At 47.5% G+C, this 26,727-nt stretch overlaps 1 protein-coding gene across 1 annotated transcript in view; it reads right to left on the bottom strand.

Moving 5' to 3' along the window:
• The window catches only part of LOC129700490 (cysteine-rich protein 2-like), a 41,075-nt gene extending 38,433 nt beyond the window's left edge, over positions 1-2,642 (bottom strand). Inside the window, exon 1 of the mRNA XM_055641024.1 lies at positions 2,486-2,642. Coding sequence (XP_055496999.1) covers positions 2,486-2,528 — 43 coding nt within the window. The 5' untranslated portion in view covers positions 2,529-2,642. The remainder of the gene's footprint in view (positions 1-2,485) is intronic.
• Between the last annotated feature and the right edge of the window lie 24,085 nt (positions 2,643-26,727).

Raw genomic sequence — 26,727 nt, 5'->3', positions numbered from 1 at the left:
TGCCAAGTTGGCACCTTGTCGCTCCCCAGAATTTGCTTGCTTGCCAATCTAGCAAGGGTCAATAATCGACAGGACAAGTTTGTGACTGCGCCCACTCCTCTGCCTCTGGTTGGTTTGCAATGTGAAAAATAAAAACAGCAGTGCCAATAAGTGGTCAAGTTATACCCACGCTGGAACAGATGAGGGAATCGTTTTTGAATAAAACACTAGCAGCTTTGCTGCAGAGCTGGTCAGAGTGAGTTGGTACCAGGGAGCATGGGAACAATAAGCTCCATAGTACTACACTGAGGTTAGAGTTAGAGCAAGTGCACATCCAACACCCAGCCAACATATTCCCACTGGCATGCAAGTGCAGTGAAAATACATAAACAGCCACCGCAAGAGGTGCCCTGAGGCATTGATACAAATAGAGAGATGAAATTAGACTGCTTGAGAACTCATTTCCTGAGCAGCAATGCAAGACGGGGCTGGTAAGAAATTACGACAATGTGGAAAATTGCATTCTATTAACACACAATCAAAAGGCTGGCAGTCTGTCATTCCCAACATAGCATCAGTGGCATGAGGTGGCACTTGGTCAGCACGTGTGTCATCATTTACTTTTTATTTCCCTGCTGTGGATTCTTGTTTCTTCTACTGAGACTTTTAAGAGTTAACACTGTCCTTTCAGGCATCACATTCCAGGTCACAACTCGCTGACTAAAATAAATTCCACATCTTCTGCCACACTCCTTTGCCAATAACACACACAAGCTACATTCACAGCTATCTTGCTCAAACCTCTGGCAGTTATTGCCACAAACCCCCCAAACACACAGCAAAAACCAGACTGTCCCCAATGGACACAGGCTTTGCACAAAGCATGAGTGCAGCGGACACTGGCATGTAATTGTTCAATAATATGATCACATGAAGCCCATTAATTCCCTGGTCATAGTTGTGTCTAAGAGGGAGAAAATAGCCAGGGTGTGACAAATTATCTCAGAAAACAATATCCTCCTTCAACCAAATCAGAAGAGTTTAATAATACATGGCCAGTCACATTACTGAAAGCACAACTTTAATTCTCTCTTTGCAAAGAGAATCAGATAATGACCTTCAGATCCCTGCGAATGAGCTGCCCTATCAACCTTATTGGAGGTGAATAATGTCGAGGCTGTGGGCAGAGGACTGGAGACCATCGCTTTTTCACATGGGCCGTGACCCGCTCTGCACTGAATGATTCCTCAATGAACCGCAAGCTTAAGCTACCTAATTTCATCAGTGCATCACCAAACGAGGGAAACAAAAGCGGGGCAATCATCCATTAGTTTTACTGGAGTGAATTATTTATTTTCTCTCTCCAATGTAACAAAGGGGACAAAATCAGTAAACGACAGGTTGCTTGAACAGTATAGTCAGATCCAGACCCAAACTGCTGAGCCTCTCTCCCACTCTCTCTTCTTCTCCTCCCTCCCCCCCCTCCCCCCCCCCCCCCCTCTTCCCTCTCTCTCTCTTCTCCCCCCCTCCTCTATCTTCTTCTCCCCCCTCTCTCTTCTTCTTCCCCCTCTCTTCTCCCCCTTCCTCTCGATCTTCTCCCTCTCTATCTTCTCCCCCCCTCTCTTCTTCTCACCCCCCACCCTCTCTGCTCCCCTCGACAGCCAGGCAGAGGGATCTGGCACAGTGATGACCCCACCCAGTGCATGAGAGGCGACCGCTCCCAAGTTAACCCGTTCAATTAACGATGCTGCAGATACAGAGCCAGCAATGCTGTCGACACCAGTGGCTGCAGCTACCACTCGGCCAGCCGGCTACATACTTGCACTCTCCCGATATTGCAAACCCTCCCTCCCTGCGCCGGTCTACACCCCCCCCCCCCCCGCCTAGTGAGGGGGGGGGGGAGCGCGCAACTCGAGCAAGTGGTGCAATGAAGGACCTCAACCGGGAACAGGTGGAGATGAGGGAGCGCACACCCCAGAGGCAATGGGGGGGGGGGGCGATGGAGCGCACCAGGAACAGTTAATAGCAAAACGAGGGAGCGCATCCGGGCAGGAGATGGGAGATGAGGGAGGGGATGTGTGAGGGAGCGCCCCCAGGAGGGGAGGGGGTGTGTGAGGGAGCGCCTCTAGGAGGGGATGGAGTGTGTGAGGGAGCGCCCCCAGGAGGGGATGGGAGATGAGGGAGCGCCCCCAGGAGGGGAGGGGGGGTGTGAGGGAGCGCCCCCAGGGGGGGAGGGGGGTGTGGGAGGGAGCGCCCCCAGGGGGGGACGGGAGATGAGGGAGCGCCCCCAGGAGGGGATGGGAGATGAGGGAGCGCACTAGGAAAGGGAGATGAGGGGAGCGCACTGGGGATATGAGCTGAGGGAGCGCACTGGCAATAGGATGTCAGGGATCTGCATCTGCACTGGGAATGGGAATGGCCAAATGAGGGAGCGCACGGCGAATAGACGAGGGATCTGCATCTGTCGGGGTGGGCGTTGAGGGGGGGAGACAGCGGAGTCGCTCACCGAAGTAGACGGTCTTGTCGCACTTGGGACATTTGGACGCCATCCTCGCTGCTGCTCTCGAGCCTCCCTCCCTCCCTCACTGACTGACTCTCGCGGTCGCCGCCGCCACGCGGGCTTCACCAACGGACGCCGCTCGCGCTCCCGAAGCAACGCCCCGCCCCCAGAGCCCGCCCACTCCCTGGCCAGCGCCGCCCCGCCCACCGCCGCCGGTTGGTCCAGCCCGCGTCGATCACCGCGCCCCGCATTCCCATTGGCTTCCACCCCCGTCCATCACATCGAGATGTCCCGCCCCCTCCTCCCTGGTCCATCTGGGGACCCTCCTGCTACAAACCTGCTTAATATTCAGTATATCTAGTATTTAAGAATTATTTGTTTTACTCTGGTGGTGGGTTTGTTGGTGTTGTTTTGTATTGTACATATTATTTGTGTAAATAGCTGATTACATTTATTTTTGGAAGAAAAAAAACGTCCCTTCCACAGAAAAATAGGTGCTGGATGAGGCCATTCGGCCCCCCGAGATAGCACCGCCATTCAATATGATCATGGCAGATTATCCAAAATCAGTACCTCGTTCCTGATTTTTTCTCATATCCCTTGATTCCTTTAGCCCCAAGAGTTAAATCTAACTCTCTCTTGATAACATCCAGTGAATTGGCCTCCACTGCCTTCTGTGGCAGTGAATTCCACAGATTCACAACTCTCCGGGTGAAAACGTTTCTCCTCATGGCCTATCTCTTATTCTTAAACTGTGACTCCTAGTTCTGGACTCCCCCAACATCGGGAACATTGTTCCTGCATCTACCCTGTCCAATCCTCTAAGAATTTAATATGTTTCTTTAAGCTCCCCTCTCACCCTTCTAAAGTCCAGGTGGATTCACACATCATATTTCCTTATCTCCAGTCTCCCTCTCCCCTGGCTCTCAGTCTGAAGAACCCAAACATCACCCATTCCTTCTCTCCAGAGATGCTGCCGGTTCCGCTGTTACTCCAGCATTTTGTGTCTATTTTGGGCGTAAACCAGCACCTGCGGTTCCTTCCAATACAAAGAAATCTGCAGCTGCTGAAAGTCTGAAATAAACCCTTTATTGCCCCGCGTCTCTTTTGATCTGACGTTTTCGCACCTTGCACTTCCATATACCTGTATCTCCCTCTCCCCTGACAGAAGAAGGGTCTCGACCCGAAATGTCATCCTTTCCTTCTCTCCAGAGGGGCCACATGAGTGTGGGGTAAAATTATGTAATTTGTCTAAATACCATGTAACGACAAATTGAATATATTCCGAAGATGTCTGAATATTTTTTTCTGCATTGTACATATTTTTACGATAAGGTTTATTTCGATTGCTTTTAAATCATTTTCTCAAGAGATGCTGCCTGTCCTGCTGAGTCCCTCCAGCAAATTTGTGTCGAACTTCGGTGTAAACCAGCATCTGCAGTTCCTTCCTACACATCCTCCTCGTCCCTGCCTGCTCGCCCCGCTCACTCCCTTTGTTCCCAGCCTCGGTTAACGCAACTCACACAATGCTCTCGGCAGCATTTGGCATATTTGCAGCATCGGTCACAGGCAGCAGAGTGTGGTTTAATCTCGAGTTTTCACCTGCTCGGAATGCAACGAGAAAAATCGCCGAGAGCAGAGCTTGCGTATTGGGGAAGTTGTCAAATATGATTGGCGCATCGCAGCACTATAGATAAATGGCGGTGGATAGTTGTCTTTGGGGCTGGATAGCAAGTGGGAATGCCCAGCATTGGCGCTGTGCAGCGTTGATGTCTTTGTTGGAAATAACCAAGCATAGTAACAATCAAAGTGTTCAAATGTAAATAATTTGGTGTACATACGGTGTACATATAGCTGCTAAATTTGTATAAGATAATTACAAGCAGTTGAATAAGGGGTGGGAATAAATAAGCTTTGGCTTCTTCCTGCTCCTTTTCGGACACATATGATTTCATTTATATATAGATATTGTTTATGACACTTTATAAATATTTTTGTTTTGTTTTTTGTATGCTGTTTCACACTTGCTTTTTATTCTTTTATTCTGTTCGAAATAAATAATAATTTAAAAAAAAAAGAAAGAAAAAAAGATCCTATAGCGAGCTCCGAATAGGATCAAATAGGATCTTTGGTAACAATCAGCAGCAAACACTGAGCTTCGATGTGTTGAGCGAAACCCTTTGCAAATATAATGCAGAAAAGAGGAAGCTTTTTGTTCCGGGTGGGAAGTTGGAGGAAAACGATGCAATTGTGAGTGCTGGAGTAGAGTGAGTCCCCTGGGAACGAGAGGACTGAATAATGAGGATGGAACCGCACGGGTGGAAGTCAGTTTGACCTCTGCAAGCATGTTGTCGTCAATTCTCAACTCTCAGCACCACATTGAAGAAAACTCGCGAAAGCCCCGGAGAAGGCGCAGGAGATTCCAAACACGAGCAATTCTAAACACAATTCTAAACTGCAGATGTCTACAAAAAAGGCCACACAAAAAAGTAATTTATAGAGAAGAAGGGTCCAAACCATGCTGCCTGGCCCGCTTGGTGTCTTTAGCACTTTTCATAAGCAATTCTCGGGGGTTTTGATCGTGGGTGAGAGGTGGGAGGGCCCGGGGCTGCGAGCTAGCTTCTGGACCCAGGATAAATTCTCTGGGCACTCCTGATAACATTGGGAGTGCACCACATCACAGCACGATAGAGGGACAGCGGTACTCTTCACACCCACGGCTGAGATGCACATTGGTTCAACCTCCGGAGAACTTTGTTCGCATGAGTTTAAGGAGACTGTCACACTCCCAGGAGAACTCCAGCAACCCATTGATAGACCGCAGGAAACCCTCAGGAGACCAGAAAACCCACACACCTCCACAAGACCCCTAGAAACATGGAGAGATCCCTCCCCCTATCCCAGGAATCCTCAGAGTCCAGAAATCCACATCCCCACCTAGAGAAGCCCTTTTATCATTTCATGCCTGATTAAGAATTGTTCCTCTGATCATTGCAATTGAGTTTCTCGTGCAGATCGTGCAACCCAGGTTCTCCACCATCAAGAAACATGTCCAGGAATCTTCCTTAATATGGAATGAGAGTAACATTCAGAATCTGCTCCAGGTTACTGGCCTTCAATGTGCTGCAATAGTGAAGAAAATCTCTGGCAGAAAAAGACTTGCTGGGCTGGAGAAGGATTACCCCATTCCATCTACTTCATCTATACTACAGCAAATCAGACAAAATAACTATGGACCATTTACACTCTAAGACTTCCCACTTCTTTCCTCTCTTCAGACAGAAAATACTCAGGAACAGCTTCTTCCCCACTGTTATCAGATGACTGAACTTGACTGACTACTGAACTACTCATAAGCTAAGGGCCATTGTTCCAATCTCCAAACCTACCTCAATGTAGTCCTTGCACTTTTTATATATGCACTACTTCTGCAACTGTAACACTATAAAGCTGCAACACTATATTATTTTTCTTTGCACTACCTATTGTATTTGTGCATAGCCTGAATGTATTCATATCAAGTATGATCATAACTTATCCATTGACTTGGCCTCCACAGCCTTGAATTCTATGCAATGAATTCCACAGATTCACCACCCTCTGGTTAATGAAATTCCTCCACATCTACTTCCTAAAGCAATATCCTTTAATTCTGAGGCTATGACCTTTAGTCCTAGAATCTCCCACGAGTGGAAACATCTTCTTCACATCCGCTCTATCCAAGCCTTTCACTATTCGGTATGTTTCAATTAGGTCCTCCCTCATTCTTCTAAACTCCAGCGAGTACAGGCCCAGTGTCACCAAACGCTCATCATATGTTAACCCACTCATTCCATCCAAACCAGGGCATCGGAGATGAACATTCTTTAGGGAACGGGGGTTTCCCTTTTCGACTATAAATGAGGCTCTCACCAGGGTCTCCTCTATATCCCGTAGCTCCGCTCTCACTCCCCATCCCTCCATTCGTAACAAGGACAGAGTCCCCCTTGTCCTCACCTTCCACCCCACCAGCCGTCACATACAACAGATAATCCTCCAACATTTTCGCCACCTCCAACGGTATCCCACCACTGGCTACATCTTCCCATCTCCTCCCCTTTCGGCTTTCTGCAGAGACCGCTCCCTCTGTACCTCCCTGGTCAATTCATCCCCTCCCACCCAAACCACTCCCTCCCCTGGTACTTTTTCTTGCAACCGCAGGAAATGCTACACTTGTCGCTTTACCTCCCTCCTTGACTCCATCCAAGGACCCAAGCAGTCTTTCCGGGTGAGGCAGAAGTTCACCTGCATCTCCTCCAACCTCATCTATTGCATCCGCTGCTCCACATCAGTGAGACCAAGCATTGGCTTGGCTATCGCATCGCCCAATACCTCCGCTCGGTTTGCACTAACCAACCCGATCTCCTGGTGGCCCAGCACTTCAACTCCCTCCCCCATTCCGAATCTGACCTTTCTGTCCTGGGCCTCCATTGCCAGAGTGAGTCCCACCACAAATTGGAGAAACAGCACCTCAGATTTCGCTTGGGCAGTTTACACCCCAACGGTATGAACATTGACCTTTTTGTCTACCTTCGATTTTTCCAGCACCAATAGGCTACTGTCTCCGCCTCTTCCTTTCTTCTTCCCGCCCCCCCCACCTCCACATCAGTCTGAAGAAGGGTCTCGACCCGAAACGTCACCTATTCCTTCGCTCCATAGATGCTGCCTCGCCCGCTGAGTTTCTCCAGCATTTTTGTCTACCTTCGATTTTTCCAGCACCTGCAGTTCTTTCTTAAACATTCCTGGGATCGTTCTTGTAGAGCCAGCACATTCTCAGATATGGTGCCCAAAATTGCTCACAATACTCCAAATGCGGCCTGACCAGCGCCTTATAGAGCTTCAGCATACATCCCTGTTTTAGTATTATAGACCTCTTGAAATAAATGCTGGCATTGATTTGACTGGACAGCACACAAAAATTTCCACTATCTTGGTACGTGGCAACAATAAACCAAAATTGACAAGTGTGTTTTAACTTGTAGTGTCGGGCAGAGGAGGAGAGAACCGTGGGAATGACTGTGATAGGGCCTAGCACAACAAGGTTGCCAAGGTAACAGTTACATAAAAGCACTGGCGGATGGAGACAAATATAAAAAGAAACAAATTGAAACAGGTGCACCATATCTGTGGGGAGAAGAGGAGGTTCAAAGATTGAAATTGTTACAGACACAGGGCCTAACATTAACTCTGGTTATATTTCTGGGAAATTGTTATCACGTGACCAACATTTTCTGAAATCATGGAGCCAACAGACCTAGATACCAATCAGACCACAATGTTAATTTAAAACCACCATGGCCAAATTAGAGCTGAATGCTCTATCTAACAACATAGCATAATCTTTCCCAGCTGCAATAATTTCAATGATATTTAAGGAGATTGTCAGCTATTTGTGGAGTGGCTCCTATTAAGCAATGATTTGATTAAATGATCTGTTTCAAAGATTTTAAAATATTTGATCCTGCTACTGTTCAAGTGGGCAGATGTTAAATTGTAGGGGGAGGGGGAAGTATGAGAACAGAAGGGAATATCTGCAGAAGGCACAGAGCAAGGTTGTCAAGGTAACAATTACTGAAAATAATAGCAGATGGAGGCAGAAAAATTAAAAGAGAAAATAGAAGTACATCCGCATATCTCTAGAGAGAGAGAGAGAGAAGGGTGGGAGGAAGTGAGAGAGAGAGAGAGAGAAGAGAGGTGGTAGAGAATAGAGAAAATGAGGGGAGAGAAGAGAGGGGAAAAGAGGAGAGAGCAAGAGGAGGGAAAGAGGAAGAGGGGAGAGAAAGGAGAGAGAGTAGAAAATAAAAGAGAATTGAGGATTGGAAAAAGGAGAGAGCGAGAGAAAGGGAAAAGAGAAGAGAAAGGATAAGAAGAGAAAATAGAAGAGTGAAAGGAGGGGAGAGAGGAAGAGGGGGAGAGATCTGGCTTTTAAAGTCATTGCATCCTTTAGTTAAGCCTCAGAAACCAGGGGTGGAAAGGTAAGGGATTAGTGGAGAAATGAGGGAAACTGTTTGGCCCAGCAGGTGGGGGCTGGAACTCAAGTTAGGACTGGAAGGATGTTGTTGGCGGGAACCTCATTTCGGTTTGACAATCCACCGTGGAGGTGTACTTAAAGAACAGGGCCACAGACCTCGTGCTGAGAGGTAGCATTAGGCTTCCTCTCAACAGAAGATAGGGTCTGAAAGGGTTTCGACCTGAAACGTCACCCATTCCTTCTCTCCAGAGATGCTGTCTGTCCCGCTGAGTTACTCCAGATCTCTGTGTGTATCTTCGGTTTAAACCAGCATCTGCAGTTGCTTCTTACACATTCCATTCAACAGATTTCACAGGCCTACTTCTGTGCAGTGGAAGATCTGTGATCCCACCAAGGAAGGGCATTGAATGTTGTCACCAGCACCAGTATCCCACGAGAAACAGGGAACCAGAGCCTGGAGCATATTGGATTCTGGTGTTCGGGTAGGAATTCAACTGTTCCTAGGGACACAGAGTGCACTGGTTCCAGTCAGTACAAGGGGGCAAGGCTGAGATTGGAGCGAGACCAAACGCAGGCTCGCCGATCATTTTGCTGAATACCTCTGCTCAGACCGCTTAAACCTACCTGATCTCCCAGTTGCCTAACACTTTAACAGCCCCTCCCATTCCCATTCTGACCTATCTGTCCTGGGCCTCCTTCATTGTCAGAGTAAGGCCCAGCTCAAATTCAAGAAACAGCACCTCATATTTTGCTTGGACAGCTTACACCCCAATGGTGTGACTCTGACATCAAGTAACCCTTGTTTTCCCTGTCTCTCCATCCCACCCCTTCCCAGTTCTCTGACCAGTCTGACTGTTCCCCTGGTTATATTTTATGTTTGTTTGCTTTGTTGTTGACTTCTCCCAGCTAACAATGATCTATTCTACATTTTCCTTGAGCTTTATCTCTTTTGATGTCTCGTTGTCACACCTTACCTTTCCTTATCACTGTCTCCCTCTCCCCTGACTCTCAGTCTGAGGAAGGGTCTCGATCCGAAACCTCACCCATTCCTTCTCTTCGGAGAGGCTGCTTGTCCCGCTGAGTTACTGCAGCATTTTGTGCCCTTCACGACATGTTCCATTGAATAAACCATGGGATAATTCATATCCAAGGTGAAGGACAAATCTCTCAACCAGAAAGCTTCATCACTGCACCCTCATCAATTACAGCTCTTTAGAGAGATACAGTGTGGAAACAGGTCCTTCAGCCATACACTAGTTTTATGTTACCACACTTTCACATCTTGCATACTGGGAACAATTTACAGAAGCCAATTGACCAACAAACCCATTCCCCCTAGAGTAATAAAAAAAAAAATAGCGCCATCACCGCCACCCCCCCCCCCCCCCCCCCCGCCCGCACCGCCCCCCCCCCCCCCCCCCCCCCCCCCCACCCTGCTCAGCCCCATCGTTCAGGCCCGCCCGCACCCCCCCCTCATGCCACCCCCCTTTTTTGAAAAGCTTCGTACGGGCCTGAAACCTGCATGTCTTTGGAATGGGGGAGGAAATTGGAACATGTGTAGGAAGGAACTGCAGATGCTGGTTTACACCGAAGATAGGCACAAAATGTTGGAGTAACTCGAGACCCTTCTTATCGACCCCGAAACGTCACCCATGCCTTCTCTCCAGGGATGCTGCCTGTCCCGCTGAGTTACTCCAGCATTTTGTGTCTATTTTCAAGGTAGTGGGAGCTGCAGGCCACTCGACTACCAGGCCCAGGGCTGTGGTCGGCAGGCACACATTCCTGAACCGGGAAGGAGGGGAGTAGGTTGGGAACGCTACCAACTCCCAGGCTACTCCCAGCAGGCTCATCTTCCACACATAAGCTCACTTCACATCCCAGCCCTGGTCCCGTCTCCTTCCCAATTGCCGGCAGCCCTAGCCCGTCCATCATCAGACCTCCTGGCACTGTGTAACTCAACTCTGGCTGATATGAATAATTACACTGAGCTGTTCAACGTAAAAAAACACCAAAGGTTCCTATTAATAAATCACTTGTGGTAGGTTTGTTATGACACAGAACATGAATTAGTAAAACCATCTACATTGGATGAAAGCCATTGATAAAACTGCCTATTATCTTCAGACACTGTTAATAAAGCTTGAGACCAAAGTAACTCGCAATAAAAGCATCTTGCTGCCTGCAGTAAGTGTGCATTTGGGATTCTATTTTGACAGTATCTGTATGAATGCATCATTTCTAAATAGATTGGACTGCATTAAAATGCAAAGAATATCAATTCCCTTTATAAGGAAGGGTAGGAAGGAACTGCAGATGTTCGTTTAAACCGAAGATAGACACAAAAACCTGGAGTAACTCAGCGGGTCAGTCAGCATCTCTGGAGAGAAGGAATAGGTGATGCTTTGTCATGACCCTTGTTTAGAAGTCTGAAGAAGGCTCTTGACCCAAAATGTCACCTATCTCTTTCCTCCAGAGATGCTGTCTGACCAGCTGAGTTACATTCCGCTTTTAGTGTCTATCTTCCCTTCATAAGGAATATCAGTTTGCTGAGCTCTCTTTTCGTTGCTACTGTTGGGCGGGAGGTACAGAAGTCCCGCATCACCAGGTTCAATAACAGCTACTTTCCTACAACTATCAGGTTCTTGAATTAATCTGAATCCTCACACAGATGAAGTTCTGCGTCCTTGTTACTTCCATTGTTTTATCCTGGAGCTGGTCAGCATGGAGGAGCACTGGCTCAATCACTGAGAGGGGGAGGTGAGGGGGAGGTGAGTTATAGCACTGAGTTTCTCCAGCTTTTTTGTGTAAGCTCCTATACTCATGTTTGGCCCCGCCATCAAAAGCACCTAAATGTTTTGTTTTGTTTTGTTTAGTTCAGTTTAGTTTATTGTCACGTGTACCAAGGTACAGTGAAAAGGTGTTGTTGCGTGCTAACCAGTCAGATGAAAGGCAATACATGATTACAATTGAGCCATTTACAATGTACAGATACATGATAAGGGAATAAAGTTTAGGGCAAGGCAAAGCCAGCAAAGTCTGATCAACGATAGTCTGAGGGTCACCAATCAGGAAGATAGTAGTTCAGGACTGCTCTCTAGATGTGGCAGGATGATTCAGTTGCCTGATAACAGCTGGGAAGAAATTGTTGGGAGGAAAGGGAGGTGGGAAGAAAAGGTGGTGTTTGTAGAAATTACCTAAAATTAGAGAATTCAATGTTCTTATCGTTGGGGTGTAAGCTGCCGAAGTGAAATATGAAGTGTTGTTCCTCTAATTTGCATGTGACCTCACTCTGGCAATGGAGGAGGCCCAGGACAGAAAAGACGGTGTGGGAATGGGAAGGGAAGTTAAATTGGTTAGCAACCAAGATATTCAGTATTCCTTGGCAGATCGAGCGTTCAACAATATCTGAACACATGGCAGACAACATTCTGGAGAAAGGTCCTGTCCCGAAATAGCACCTGTCCACTTCCTCCGCAGATGATGCCTGACCTGCTGATTTCTTCCATTTTTTTGCGCGATTCCAGCATTTGCTGTTTCTTGTGTCTTTACACATACACTTTCTCTCTTACACTCACACAAACACACACACACTGTTCACCCACACACATGCTCACAGACTTTGATACAAACACACATGCAGAATTACACCCAGCTCAACTATGTACACATTCACATACCCAATCACGCACGCATACACTCACATGTACATTCACATGCACACGCACACTCACATATACGCACACATACTCACATATACGCACACACGCACACATACGCACACACACACGTACACACACACATATATATGCACTTGCACATACACACAAACAGTAATGCAATCACACATTGAGGTTGGCTGAAAATAACATAACTCTGCTTATATTTAGCTCATTTATTATCCTGCCCCAAAACTGGTGTATTTTTTATATATTTTAAAAATAAATGTATTCATAATAAAATATATATATAAAACGAAAAGTGTACAAACCCTGAATGCATTCTTTGTGTCTGTACATTCAATGTTGCTAGTATTACCCCCAGCGTTAGCACATTCCATATTGTTTACACATCGGACCTTAGCCATTCATCTGTCTACCCCCGCCCCCCCTCCCCCCCGCTCTCCACAAACAACAATCCTGCGCTACAACAAATTGAGTATGAGGATGCAGATGGTGCTGAGGACTGCAGCAGACATGATTATTTATTTATAGGGCACACAATGGGTAATATGATCTACCTCTCAGGCATCTGCTGCTACACACATATTGTGTCTGTCCAGGTGAAACAATTATTGCCAAGTCCCCGTACTTTCCTTATTCTCTGCATTAATTGCTGCCCATCTCACCATTGTTCAGTCTCTGGAGCTAATCCTCTCCACTCTTTGTTTGTTCCTTAAGGTATTCCCCTTAAATTTGCTCTTTCACAAAGCGTTTATTGTATTGTATTGTATTGTATTCAATTTTATTGTCATTATCTCATAAGAGACAATGAAAGGGATTTTCCTTACAGTCCAGTAACATAAAAATAAATAATAAATAAATAAAACATATTTAAAAAAAAGCACAAACACAGAAGTCCACGACACAACATAACCCCACAGTGGCACCAAAGTTGAGGAAGGTACCATAGTCCAGCCAGCCGCCCCGCCGATCTTCCCAGATGTTCACCCGTGGTCGGGGCCTCCCGAGCACCCGCAGTTGCCGCCACGAGCGGCCCGATGCTCAGGCCCTCACGCCGGGATGATGGAACACCGACACCGAACCCCGAAGGAGAACATTCTCAGCGGCCTGGACCTCCAGATCAGCCAACTCCCACCGGAGTCCGCAGCCCCCGAGTCCACAGGCCGAGCCGGGCGGAGTCGCAGGACTCCGCGATGTTGGTCAGCACCGCCCGCGTTAGGAGCTCCGCGAACCACAGCTCCTCGATGTCGGTGCAGCAGGCCCAGCACCCGGGGCTCCAACGGCAAACCCCGCGATGTATCCAATGCGGCAAAGGACGGTATCCCCTTACCGTACCCTCTTCCCCCACATAAAGACATTAAAAACAACACAGAAAGCGCTCTTCAACATAATAAAAAAACAAAAAGATACCGGACTGAATGCGGAGGCAGCTCGCACCAGCGCCACTGGATGTTCTGTTTATCACCTGTGTTGGTGTGGGCTGCAGTATTAGAGAGTGTGGGACAGAGTGTGAACTTACCAACAGTGTGAACTCACAGACAGTGTGACCTCACGGACTTGAGCCCCACTTCTCTACTCCCTCCCCTCCTCTCTCCATCCCCCTCTGGGATCTTGGCACTTGCAGCTGAGAATAGAATCCTCACTCATTCATTAAATACTTTAATTAATGGGAACTCTTCAATTTGTACAGTCCCATCTGCTCCTGATGGACGGTAGGCTGCAGGTTCATATTTCAACATTACAAAGATCCCACAGTGAGCATCAAACTGATGTCTGGAGAAGCTGCCTTTCCCTATTGCAAGATAATGTCCCGAGGTCACTGAGAAAATGGACCGGACAGGAGAGGAGGCATAGATCAGCCATGTTCACATTGAGTGATGGAACAGTTTCAAGGGGCCGAATGGCCTACTCCTGTCCAGTTTCCTCATTCTCCTGTGTTCTTAGAGTCACAATCATAGAGTGGTACAGCGTGGAAATAGGTCCTTCGGCCCAACTTGCCCAATGTTGCTTTAATTTTTCAATAGTCCCAGCCTCAACCACGTTTTCTGGAAGCTCGTTCAATACACCCATCACTTTGTGTGAAAAAGTTACCCCTTAGATTACTATTAAATCTTTCCCCGTTCACCTTAAAGCTATGTCCTCTGGTTCTTGATTCCCCTAATCTGGGCAAGAGATTCTGTGCGTCTACCTGGTCTATTCCTCTCTTGATTTTAGACACCTCTATATGATCGCTCCTCATCCTTCTGCGCTCCAAGGAATAGAGTACCCGCCTACTCAACCTCTCCCTATAGTTCAGACCCTCAAGTCCTGGCAACTACCCTCGTAAATCTTCTCTGTACCCTTTCCAATTTTTCAACATCTTTCCTGTTACCTGGTGCCTAGAACTGTACCCTAAATGCACCCTCACCAACAACTTATATAACTGCAACATGACCTCCCAACTTCTATACCCAATGCTCTGACTGATTAAGGCCAATGTGCCAAAAGTCTTTTTGACCCTATCTATCTGTGACGCCACCTTCAAGGAACGATGCACCTGTACTCCTAGATCCCTCTGCTCTACAACACTCCCCAGAGCCACCATTCACTGTGTAGGTCCTGGCCATGTTAGACTTCCCTAACTGTAACATCTCACATTTCTCTGTATCAAATTCCATCAACCATTCCTCAGCCCACCTGGCCAACCGATCAAGATCCTGTTGCAATTTTTCACAACTATCTCCACTAGGCGCAATATCACCCACTTTTGTATCATCTTCAAACTTGCTTATCTTGCCATGTACATTCTCATTCAAATCATTAATATAGATGACAAACAGTAACGGGCCCAGCACTGAACCCAGAGGCACACCACTAATCACAGGCCTCCAGTCTGATAAGCAGCCTTTCACCATCACCCTCTGCTTCCTTCCATGAAGGCAATTTTCTATCCATTCAGTTATCTTTCCTTGGATCCCATGCGATCTAACCTTCCAGAGCAGCCGACAATGAGGAACCTTGTTGAATGCCTTGCTGAAGTATTAAAAAGTCTCCTGATCTTGGTAGCAATTTTTGAATTTGTTACTGAATCATTACCTCTGTTTGAGTGACCATAAACCAGGTCTCGGGGTATTAGGTATAAAAGTCAGGAGTAGGCTGGGTCTCTATTACATGAAGCGTAGGAGGACGAGAGGAGATCTTATAGAGGTATAAAAAATCATAAGAGGAATAGATCGGGGAGATGCAGAGTCTTTTACCAAGAGTAGGGGAATCGAAGACCAGTGGACATAGGTTCAAGGTGAAGAGGAAAAGATTTAATAGGAATCCGAGGAGTAACTTTTTCACACAGAGGGCTGTATGGAACAAGCTGCCTAGAGGAGGTAGTTGAGGCTGGGACTATGCCACCGTTTAAGAAACAGTTGGACAGGTACATGGATAGGACAGGTTTGGTGGGCTATGGACCAAGTGCAAGCAGGTGGGGCTAGTGTAGCTGGGACATTGTTGGCCGGTGTGGGCAAGTTGGGCCAAGGGGCCTGTTTCCACACTGTACTACTCTAAGTCATGTTGCAGATTTATAAAACTTTGGGGAGGCCACTTTTGAAGTGTTGCATGGAGTTCTGGTCACCCCATTACAGGAAGGATGTGGAGGCTTTAGAGAGGGTTGAAAAGAAGTTCACCAAGATACTGCCCGGATTAGGAGTATTGGCTATAAGGAGAAGTCGGAAATACTTGGAAATTCTTTGTCTGTGGAATTGGAGACCGATGGAGAAGTTTATAAAATGATGAGAGACACAGATAGGACAGGCGGTCATAATAGTATTCCCAGGGCGGAAATGTCAAAGACTAGAGGGCATATTTTTAAATTCAGAGTTGGGAAGTTTAAGGGAGATGTCAGGGACAAGAGGGTGGTGGGTGCCTGGAATGCACTGCAAGGGGTGGTGATGGAAGCAGAAAAGACAGTGATAATTAAGAGGCTTTTAGTCAGGCGTATGGGATATGCAGCGAATGGGGTGATATAGATCACATGCAGGCGGAGGATATTAGTTTAAATTGATATCATGGTCGGTGCAGACACGATGTGCTGGGGGCCCTATTCATCAGCTGTAGTTTAGTTTAGTTGATAGATACAGCACGGAAACTGGCCCTTCGGCCCACTGAGTCTGCGCCGACCAACGATCCCCGCACATTGACACTACCCTACGCACACGGGACAATTTTACATTTATACCAAGCCAATTAACCTGCAAACCTGTACATCTTTAGAGTGCGGGAGGAAACCGAAGATCTCGGAGAAAACCCACGCAGGTCATGGGGAGAAGGTACAAACTCCGTACAGACAGCACCCGTAGTCGGGATCAAACCCGGGTCTCTGGCGCTGTAACGCAGTAGCTCTACCGCTGCGCCACCGTGCCACTGTACTGTTCCATGCTCTAACTACTCTTCCCAAATCCATCCTGTTGTTCCAGTTTCCAGTCCACCCCACTGCCTGTACCAAACTATAGCGGAGTAGTGGGAGTGAGACGGTCCTGGAGGGGCTGCTCCTCTGGCTCGTGTGTACATTCCCTAATTAATTAATTGATTAATTAATTAATTGATTCAGTTTTATTTGTCATATGTAGGTTAACACAGGGTCAACGGTACAATGAAATGTGTTTGACAAGACAACGTGTCTTGTCCTGGACCAGCCAACACTTTGCTGGAAGAATACTTCCTATTTTTATTCCCAGCCTCCTGTCCTTTAGTCCCAGAGTTTCAAAATGTTGCACAAAGCCTTATAGCAGTGGAAAACACGATCATTCATCACTTCCAGTCCTCAAACCTCCCCAACCCTCTCGGCTGCACAAATCCAGGGCTGGCTCCTGGACAGCCAACAATAATAAAGCATTTCTGTGCGATTGCCAGGAATTCCACCCTGGAATGCCTATGTTCCGGAGGAGCTTGGAGCTCAGCTGAGCATCAGCCCAGAGACTTCACTGCCCAGCCCACACCCCACTGGAGAACCTGCCCATTGACCTGGTGTCCAAAGTGAAGGGTGCTTGGTCTCAGTCACAGCGTCCCGCACTCTCCTGCATTCACCCTGGGACAATCAGGGGAGAGCTCTGTGAACCACAGCAGATCTCCCATTTCACGGCTGTTCCTTCCTCCACATCGCTAGGGCTTCATTTATAACAAAACACGTCAAAAGCTATTTCCTCAGCTTAGGTGTTCTGATTAATGGCAGTAAATGGCGTCGGAGTATTTCTCCACGTTGCGGGTGTAGCCGGTCTAAGTAAAGTGGGTGAGAGTGATGCTGACAAATGAAGTGAGAATGGGCCAAGTCCAGCAACAGTTCTTCAGTGTTAACATCATCCAACAGCATTGGGTGCCAGTGCAAGGTAACTTCCTCTCTTCCCAGCAACACAGCCATAGCACAATGAAGCCTTTTGACCCACTGCCACACTCTGAGTCATGCGTGCTGCTATTGCAGGGCACGGCTAGGGAGGGGATAAGGCCACAACAACTCTCCAACCCATTCTACCATTTTATCGGGATGCACCGCAGCTTGGTTTGGGAACAGCTCCATCCTAGACTGCAGGAAATTGCAGCGAGTCGCAGACGCAGCCCAGACCATCTCACAAACCAACCCTCATTGACTCCATTGACTCCATTTATACCTCGCGCTGCCTCGGCAGGTCCAGCAGCATAATCAAGGATGAGTCACACCCTGGCCACTCCCTCTTCTCCCCTCTCCCATCAGGTAAAAGGTATAGAAGTGTGAAAACGCACACCTCCAGATTCAGGCACGGTTTCTTCCCAGCTGTTATCGGACAACTGAATCACCCTACAACAACCAGAAAGCAGTCCTGAACTACTATCTATCTCTTTGATGACGGGGCTACCTGAAGTGAGAGAAATCGATTTTCATGCCACTTGGCTGGTGACCAAACGCAGACTGTACGATCGTTTCGCAGAACACCTTCGCTCAGTCCGCGTGAACCAACCTGATCTCACATTTGCTGGACACTTTCATTCTCCTTCCCAATCCTACATAGAACTTTCTGTCGGTCTCCTCCATTGTCAGAGTGAGGCTAAACGCAAATTGGAGGAACAGCATCCCATATTGCAGCTTGCAGCCCAGTGGTATGAATATTGATTTCTCTCGCCAGGTAGCCCCGGCATTCCCTCTCTCTCTCTATCCCTCCACAACACGTCACACCAGCTTCTCATTTTCACCCAACAAACAGCTTCCAATGGCCTGTTTCCTTTATCATTGTTACTTTTTTGCTTACCTTTCATTTACAACTCCCTTCGCTAGATTGCTTATCGTGTGTCCAGGTCTACATCTCACTTGGTTTCAATATTTTAAGTCCAATGCCCAAATATTCATTGGTCTATTCTCCGTCAAAATGTATGTGACCTGTCCTCGAAGATAGACACAAAATGCTGGAGTAACTCAGAGGGACAGGCAGCATCTCTGGAGAGAAGGAATGGGTGACAAAACACTTCTTCAGACTTAGAGTAGGGGAGGGGGAGACACAGAGATATGGAAGGGTAAGGTGTGAAGGCGAGAGATCTAAGGGGACATAGTTCAAGGAAGATATGGAGTAGATCACGTTTAGCTAGGGGAAGCTAACAACGAGGCATACAAAGATAAAATTTAATCAGGAGGACAGTCAGACAGGTCGGAAAACTGGGAGGAGGGGCTGCTGTCTCTGCGGAAATGGCAGTGTTCAGTCAGTGAATACCAGATATTGGGAATCTTGGATCGGATTGCGAGAGGAAGGGAACGTCCCATTCCGAGACTAAGGCACCCAGCACCAAGGGAGTGTCCAGGCTCTCTTTCTCTCTCTTTCTCTCTCTCTCTCTCTCTCTCTCTCTCACTCTCTCTCTCTCTCTCTCTCTCTCTCTCTCTCTCTCTCTCTCTCTCTCTCTCTCTCTCTCTCTCTCTCTCTCTCTCTCTCACTCTCTCTCTCTCTCTCTCTCTCTCTCTCTCTCTCTCTCTCTCTCTCTCTCTCTCACTCTCTCTCTCTCTCTCTCTCTCTCTCTCTCTCTCTCTCTCTCTCTCTCTCTCTCTCTCTCTCTCACTCTCTCTCTCTCTCTCTCTCTCTCTCTCTCTCTCTCTCTCTCTCTCTCTCTCTCTCTCTCTCTCTCTCTCTCTCTCTCTCTCTCTCTCTCTCTCTCTCTCTCTCTCTCATCGAAACACCAGGAATCCATGTTGGCCACAGGTGTTTTGGGTGGAGAGGCAGCACTGCCCATGCAAAACTGGCCAAGAAGCTGAGGGGCTGAGGAAAATCTGGACTGAATCCCAGCCCAAGTGCTTGCCACACCTTTTAAATTTCTGCGCAATTTCCTTGGCGTCAACAGTCAGTTAGCGGAAATGTTTATCAGTCTCTGCCTGTCTTGATGAATTGCTTTGGAAGTGGTGGGAGTGAGGGCAGGAATGTTGCACTTCATTGAAGACAAATTATCGACCAAAGCAAAACAAGATGTAGGGTTTTCCCATTTAACTGTTCAGCTGCTGCCTGCGCTGGCGACAATAGTGTGAGAGGCAGCAGCAGGACTTCATCAGTTTTGCCCTGCAGCGGTTCACTGCAAGTGCGTGGAGATCCAGTGATTCTGAGGGCCGTGATCTCGGGCCTGGCTCAGGGGGAGCTCTCTAACCTGGGCATCAGGCTCCATAGAAGGGCAGCACGGTGGCTCAGCAGTAGACTAGCCGCCTCACAGCGGCAGTGACCCAGGTTCGATCCTGACTACGGGTGCTTCTCTGTACAGAGTTTATACTTTCTCCCCGTGACCTGCATGGATTTTCATGTTTGAAGAAGGGTCTCGACCCAAAACGTCACCCATTCCTTTTACCGTATCCAGAGATGCTGCCTGTCCCGCTGAGTTACTCCAGCATTTTATGTCTATTGGTGGAAATGTGTCAGCCTCGATAACAATCAGCACGGGAGCACCTCAAGGCTGCGTGCTCAGCCCCCTGCTGTACTCACTCTATACTCATGACTGCGTAGCTGGTCATAGTGTAAACTTCATCATCAAGTTCGCTGGCGACACCACTGTTGTGGGACGTATCACTGATGGGGACGAGTCAGAGTATAGAAGATAGATCGACCGACTGACCAAATGGTGCCAGCACAATAACCCGTCCCTCAACACCAGCAAAACCAAGGAACTGATTGTAGAGTTTGGAAGGGGTAAGATGGGGACCCACAGTCCCGTTTATATCAACGGGTCGACGATGGAAAGGGTCAAGAGCTTCAAATTCCTGGGCGTGCACATCTCTGAAGATCTATCCTGGTCCGAGAACACTGATGCAATTATAAAGAAAGAATATCAGCACCTCTACTTCCTGAGAAGATTACGGAGAGTCGGTTTGTCAAGGAGGACTCTCTCTAACCTACAGGTGCACGGTAGAGAGCATGCTGACGGGTTGCATCTAGGCTTGGTTTGGCAACTTGAGCGCCCAGGAGCAGAAAAGACTACAAAAAGTAGTAAACACTGCCCAGTCCATCATTGGCTCTGACCTCCCTACCATCGAGGGGATCTATCGCAGTCGCTGCCTCAAAAAGGCTGGCAGCATCATCAAGGATCCACACCATCCTGGCCACTCACTCATCTCCCCGCTACCTTCAGGTAGAAGGTACAGGAACCTGAAGACTACAACGTCCAGGTTCAGGAACAGCTGATTCCCCACAGCCATCAGGCTATTAAACTTGACAAACAAAACTCTGAACATTAATAGCCCTTTATCTGTTTATTTATCCATGTGTGTATATATTTATATAAAGGTATATGGACACACTGATCTGTTCTGTATTCATGCCTACTATATTCTGTTGTGCTGAAGCAAAGCAAGAATTTCATTGTCCTATCTGGGACACATGACAATGAACTCTCTTGAATCCTGAATCTTGAATCTATCTTTGGTGTAAACCAGCATCTGCAGTTCCTTCCTACACATGTTCCAATTCCCTCCCCCATTCTAAAGACATGCAGGTTTGTAGATCAATTGGCTTCTGTAAATTGCCCCCAGTGTGCAAGATATGAAAGTAGGGTAACACAAAACCTGGACGTATTTCCATGCTGTATCTCTCTAAAGAGCTCTCAAGATCAGTTGCTGATCCTCGTGTAGTTGATGAGGGTGCAGTGATGAAGCTTTCTGGTTGAGAGATTTGTCCTTCACATTGGATATGAATTATCCCATTGTTTCTTCAATGGAACATGTCATGCAGGGCACAAAATGCTGCAGTAACTCAGCGGGACAGGCAGCTTCTCCGAAGAGAAGGAATGGGTGAGGTTTCAGGTCAAGACCCTTCCTCAGACTGAGAGCGGAGGGGGAGACATGGAGATATGGAAAGGTAAGGAGTGAACACCAGACATCAAAGGGGAAGAAGTTCAAGGAAAATAGAGAATAGATCATTGATCGCTTGGGGAAGGACAATGAGGCGTACAAAATTAAAGTTTAATCAAGAGGACAGTCAAACTAGTCGGATGGGGGAGGGATGGAGAGAGAGGGAAAGCTAATCCAGCATTTTGTGCCTATCTTCGGTGTCAATGAGCATCTGTGGTTCCTTTCTACACATGTGGTGAAAGCCAACTGCTTTGCAAGTGTACATCGGGAGGGAAAGTTGCCAACTTCATCCACTCCAGCTTTGATATGACCCCTGTCTCACTTGACATCCCGCTGAGAAATATATCATCCATCTTTCATCATGGCTGGGTGGGTCTGCCCTGCGTTCCAATCCCATTGACACTAGGAGGTGGTGCCAGACCCGAGGCTCCATGTAGGAGTGACCCGCCTTCATTCCAGTAGCCTGTCACTGACCCAAAGCAGCGGCTGAGGCCTCTAGAGGGACAAGGAATGTCATCTGGAAATAGCTGGTTATCTGCTGGGAATGCAGGGAACTGAAGGACTCTTGATAAGCCGTGACGTTCAATGACTGCAGAGAGATTTTTCCATCGGGAATTGGCCCACGAATAGATTCCCTTCTGAAGCAGCTTGGAACTAAAGTTTGCTTCATGTTTCTTTGCTTGGGACTTTGCACCTGGCTGTGGCACAAGCCTCCACACGTGTCCATTGTTACCATGGGAGGTGGTCTCAGGAAGGAGGATGCTCCTCAAACTGCAGAGCATCTTGGACAATGCAGCTCACCCCCTCCATGCCACACTGGTCAACCTGAGGAGCACCTTCAGCAACAGACTGGTTCCACCAAGATTCAGCACAGAACTACACAGGAGATCCTTCCTCCCTGTGGCTATCCAACTGTACAACTCCTCCCCCTTATGTCGTGGGGTAGACTGAATCCCCCCCCCCCACCACCCTCCCCAATCTTTGCACACATCCCTCCATCCTGGACATTCCACCCGATAATTTATTTTCATGGTTGTGCAATATTAAAATCATTTTGTGCAATATTGAAAACATTTTTCACAGAGAGTGGTGAATCTCTGGAATTCTCTGCCACAGAAGGTAGTTGAGGCCAGTTCATTTTGTTATATTTAAGAGGGAGTTAGATGTGGCCCTTGTGGCTAAAGGGATCAGGGGGTATGGAGAGAAGGCAGGTACATGATACTGAGTTGGATGATCAGCCATGATCATATTGAATGGCGGTGCAGGCTCGAAGGGCCGAATGGCCTACTCCTGCACCTATTTTCTATGTTTCTATGTTTCTATTACACATATGCTGTGGAATAACTGGCCACTTAAATTTCATTATTATTATAATGCCTTGTAACTGTATATTTTGACTGTTGGCAGACCAATGTCCCTCTGGGATAAATAAAGCTGTATCGTATCATATCAGCAAACTATTTTTGATCTTGGCATGCATTTCAGTGGAAGATGCTTGATAGTCAGTACAGACAGAGGAGCATGTAGGTATATTTATGCATCTCTCATCCTCCAGAGAGACTGGGAACTATCATAATCAATACCACACACGGCTCTTTACAATAAAATCTAATGCAAAGGTGTAAAGGTCACATACATATGCCCAGGGTATATGACCATTAAAATTACATAACAAGCTGTGATCTCCACGATATAATTTCAACAGCAACCAGAAATGAAATGAAGCTAATCTTCTTTCCGACCAGTTGATTTATGTACTGCTTCCAAAGCAGAATGGTGTTCATCATCACAGAATTCGATTCAATGATTCTCGAGTAAAGAACACACTGCTGGAGGAACTCACCGGGTCAGGGAGCAGCAGGTGAGAGGGGAAAAGGTTAAACCAAATATTTGGGGCACGTTTTGACCCAGAGAGTGCTTGGGTGCGTGGAAGATGCTGCCAGGGAGGGTGGTGGGGGTAGAGGTGGACAAGGCGGCATTTAAGAGGCTTTTGGATAAACACACAGTTGAGCAGATAATGGAGGGAGTTTAAGAGGGAACTGCAGATGCTGGAGAATCGAAGGTTACACAAAAAAAGCTGGAGAAACTCAGCGGGTGCAGCGGCATCTATGGAGCGAAGGAAATAGGCAACGTTTCGGGCCGAAACCCTTCTTCAGACTGATCGGGGGCGGGGGTGGGTGGGGACAAGAAAGGGAAAAGGAGGAGTAGCCCGAAGGCTGGGGGATGGGAGGAGACAGCAGGGGGGCTGAGGAAGGGGAGGAGACAGCAAGGACTAACAAAATTGGGAGAATTCGATGGAGGGATGTGGATGCGGTGTAGGCTCAGGAGATCAGTTTAACCTGGCATCATGTTCGGTGTGGACATTGTGGGTGAAGTGTCTGTTCTGTACTGTCCTGCTCGGTGTTCTGTGTTCTATGGGGAGTTTGTTGGCTGAAGGATTTGTTCACCCAGCACAACTTCAATCCTCATACACAAAAAGCTGGAGTAGAGGGCCTGTCCCACGATACGAGTTTACCCAAGAGCTCTTTTGATAAAAAAAAAATCAAACTCGTGGTAAGTGCGTAGAATGTAGCTAGCGGGTACGTCGGAGCTCGTGGATGTTTTGTAGCGGCTCGTAATGCTAATAGCAGGTACTCGGGAAACGCGGAAACTCGTGACTTTTTTTCAACAGTGTGAAAAATTTCCAAGCACTCGTGATGAGGTACCACAAATTTTTTTTTTTTTAAACTCGGGAGAGCTCTTGGGTGAACTCGCATCATGGGACAGGCGGGACGTGCAGCATCTCTGGAGAGAAGGAATGGGTGATGTTTTGAGTCCAGACCCTTCTTCAAGCCCTTTGTGTAGAGGAGAGGGAGACATAGATATGGAAGGGTAAGGTGTGAAAACGACAGATCAAAGCAGGTGATGGTAAGGAAATGTAGAATGGATTTTTATTGGCTGAGGGGAAGGGGACAAGGAGGTATATAATCAGTAAAATTAAGAAGGCGGACAATGAAACTAGTCGGAGAACCAGGGTGGGCAAGAGACGGAGAGAGAGATATTTTGCTTGGGCAGCTTACAACCCAGCAGTATAAATGTTGATTTCTCCAACTTCAAGTAACCTTGCTTTCCCTCTCTCTTCATCCCTCCTTCCCTAGTTCTCCGACTAGTTTCACTGTCCTCCTGGTTAATTTTACTGAGTGTGTGCCTCGTTGTCACCTTCCCCTCAGCTAACAATGAAACATTCTACATTTCCTAGATCTCCATCTGCCTTGATCTGGCATTTTCACACCTTCCCTTCCACATCTCTATTCGCCCTCTCCCCTGACTATCAGTCTGAAGGATCTCAACCTTATACGTCACCCATCCCTTCTCCCCAGAGATACTGCTTGTCCCACTGAGTCCAGCATCTTTTGTGTATCTTCGGTGTAAACCAGCATCTGTAGTTCCTTCGTACCCGCTCCAATGCATGGTGTGTAGGAGATGATAACCCCACGGCCTTTGGTTGAGATATTCAGGGAAGATCCTTCCATCTTCGGGTCGTATCAGATAGAGTCATAGAGTCATAGTGATACAGTGTGGAAACAGGCCCTTTGGCCCAACTTGCCCATACTGGCCAACATGCCCCAGCTACACTAGTCCCACGTGCCTGCGTTTGGCCCATATCCCTCCAAACCTGTCCTATTCATGTACCTGTCTAACTGCTTCTTAAACGTTGGGATAGTCCCAGCCTCAACTACCTCCTCTGGCAGTTTGTTCCATACACTCACCACCCTTATGTGAGAAAGTTCCCCCTCTGTTTAAATCTTTCCCCCTTCACCTTAGACCTATGTCCTCTGGTCCTCGATTCACCTGCTCTTGGTAAAAGACTCTGTGCATCTACCTGAGCTATTCCTCTCATGATTTTATACACCTCTATAAGATTACCCCTCATTCTCCTGCGCTCCAGGGAATAGAGACCCAGCCGACTCAACCTCTCCCTGTAGCTCAGACCCTCTAGTCCTGGCAACATCCTCGTATATCATCTCTACATTTTCCAGCTTGACAACATCTTACAGTCACACTCCACTACCCGAGTGCTCCAGACATTGTAAACGTGGTAACAAAATACAGGATTTCTCTTCTGCTTGACAATGCCAATGCGCGGGGGCCTATGATGTAAAACTGGAGCCCAACACCGCCGGATCTGCTGCCAATGTAAGCCCAGGAGCAGACGGGATTCCAGCTGCTTCTCCTCTCTGGGACTGAAGAGACTAGTGCTGGCGGCCAATGCCCCAGCCCTGAATCAGGCTGAAAGCTCTATTTGTGAGGCAGTCTTTGCGTCACCCCACAGCTGTGAGTGGGAGCAGCCAGGCAGATGCTGGCTTTGTGCAGAAAGCTAAGCTCCTTACAGCTCAAAAATTAAAGTAGAAACATTTGTCACAGGCCCTCAATGCTCCTTTCTACTTTTCCAAGGCGTGGTCGTTTCAAAGATGCCGTTCCTTAATTTCCTTAATCACTCCAATGCAGCCACAGAGTGTGTAGGAAGGAACTGCAGATCCTGGTATAAACCGAAGATAGACACAAAATGCTGGAGTAACTCAGCGGGACAGGCAGCATCTCTGGAGAGAAGGAATGGGTGGCGATTCGGGTCGAGACCCTTCTTCAGGCTGACAGAGTTGCAGACTTTGAGGAAGGCTAGTAAAAGATGCAGCAGGGTGGAGATAAGTTACATATGTGGCGGATGGAGCTTAATGCAACAGGGTGTGAGGTGTTGGGAAGTTGAATGTAAGTGGAAAGTACACAATTATTGGCATGACCCTTCATAGCTTTCATCTACAGCGGGAGCTTAGGGTCCAAGCCCATAACTCCCTGAAGGTGGCAACACAAGTAGTTAGAGCAGTAAAGAATGATATGCTTGCTTTCATAGGTCACAGCATTGAGTATAAGAGTCAGAAAATCACGATACAGCTTTATAAAACCTTGGTTAGTCCGCAATTGGAGTATCGTGCGCAGTTCTGATTGCCCCATTACAGGAAGAATGTGACGGCTTTGGAAAGAATGTAGAAGAGCTTCACCAGAATGCTGTTTTAATTAGAGGATCTTAGCCATAAGGAGAGGTTTAACAAACTTGGATGGTTTTCTCTGCATTTTAGGCTGAGGGGAAACCTGATACAATTGTAAAATGATGTGAGGAGTGGATAGGAAAGATATTTGGAGCAGTTACCCTCCAGGTGGAAATGTCAAAGACTTTAATGGGTGGTACGGTGGCGTAGCGGTAGAGTTGCTG

The sequence above is a fragment of the Leucoraja erinacea genome, chromosome 9 (genome assembly GCF_028641065.1).
Source record: "Leucoraja erinacea ecotype New England chromosome 9, Leri_hhj_1, whole genome shotgun sequence".
Taxonomy (NCBI): domain Eukaryota; kingdom Metazoa; phylum Chordata; class Chondrichthyes; order Rajiformes; family Rajidae; genus Leucoraja; species Leucoraja erinaceus.
This window is presented reverse-complemented; position numbering and strand designations above follow the sequence as displayed.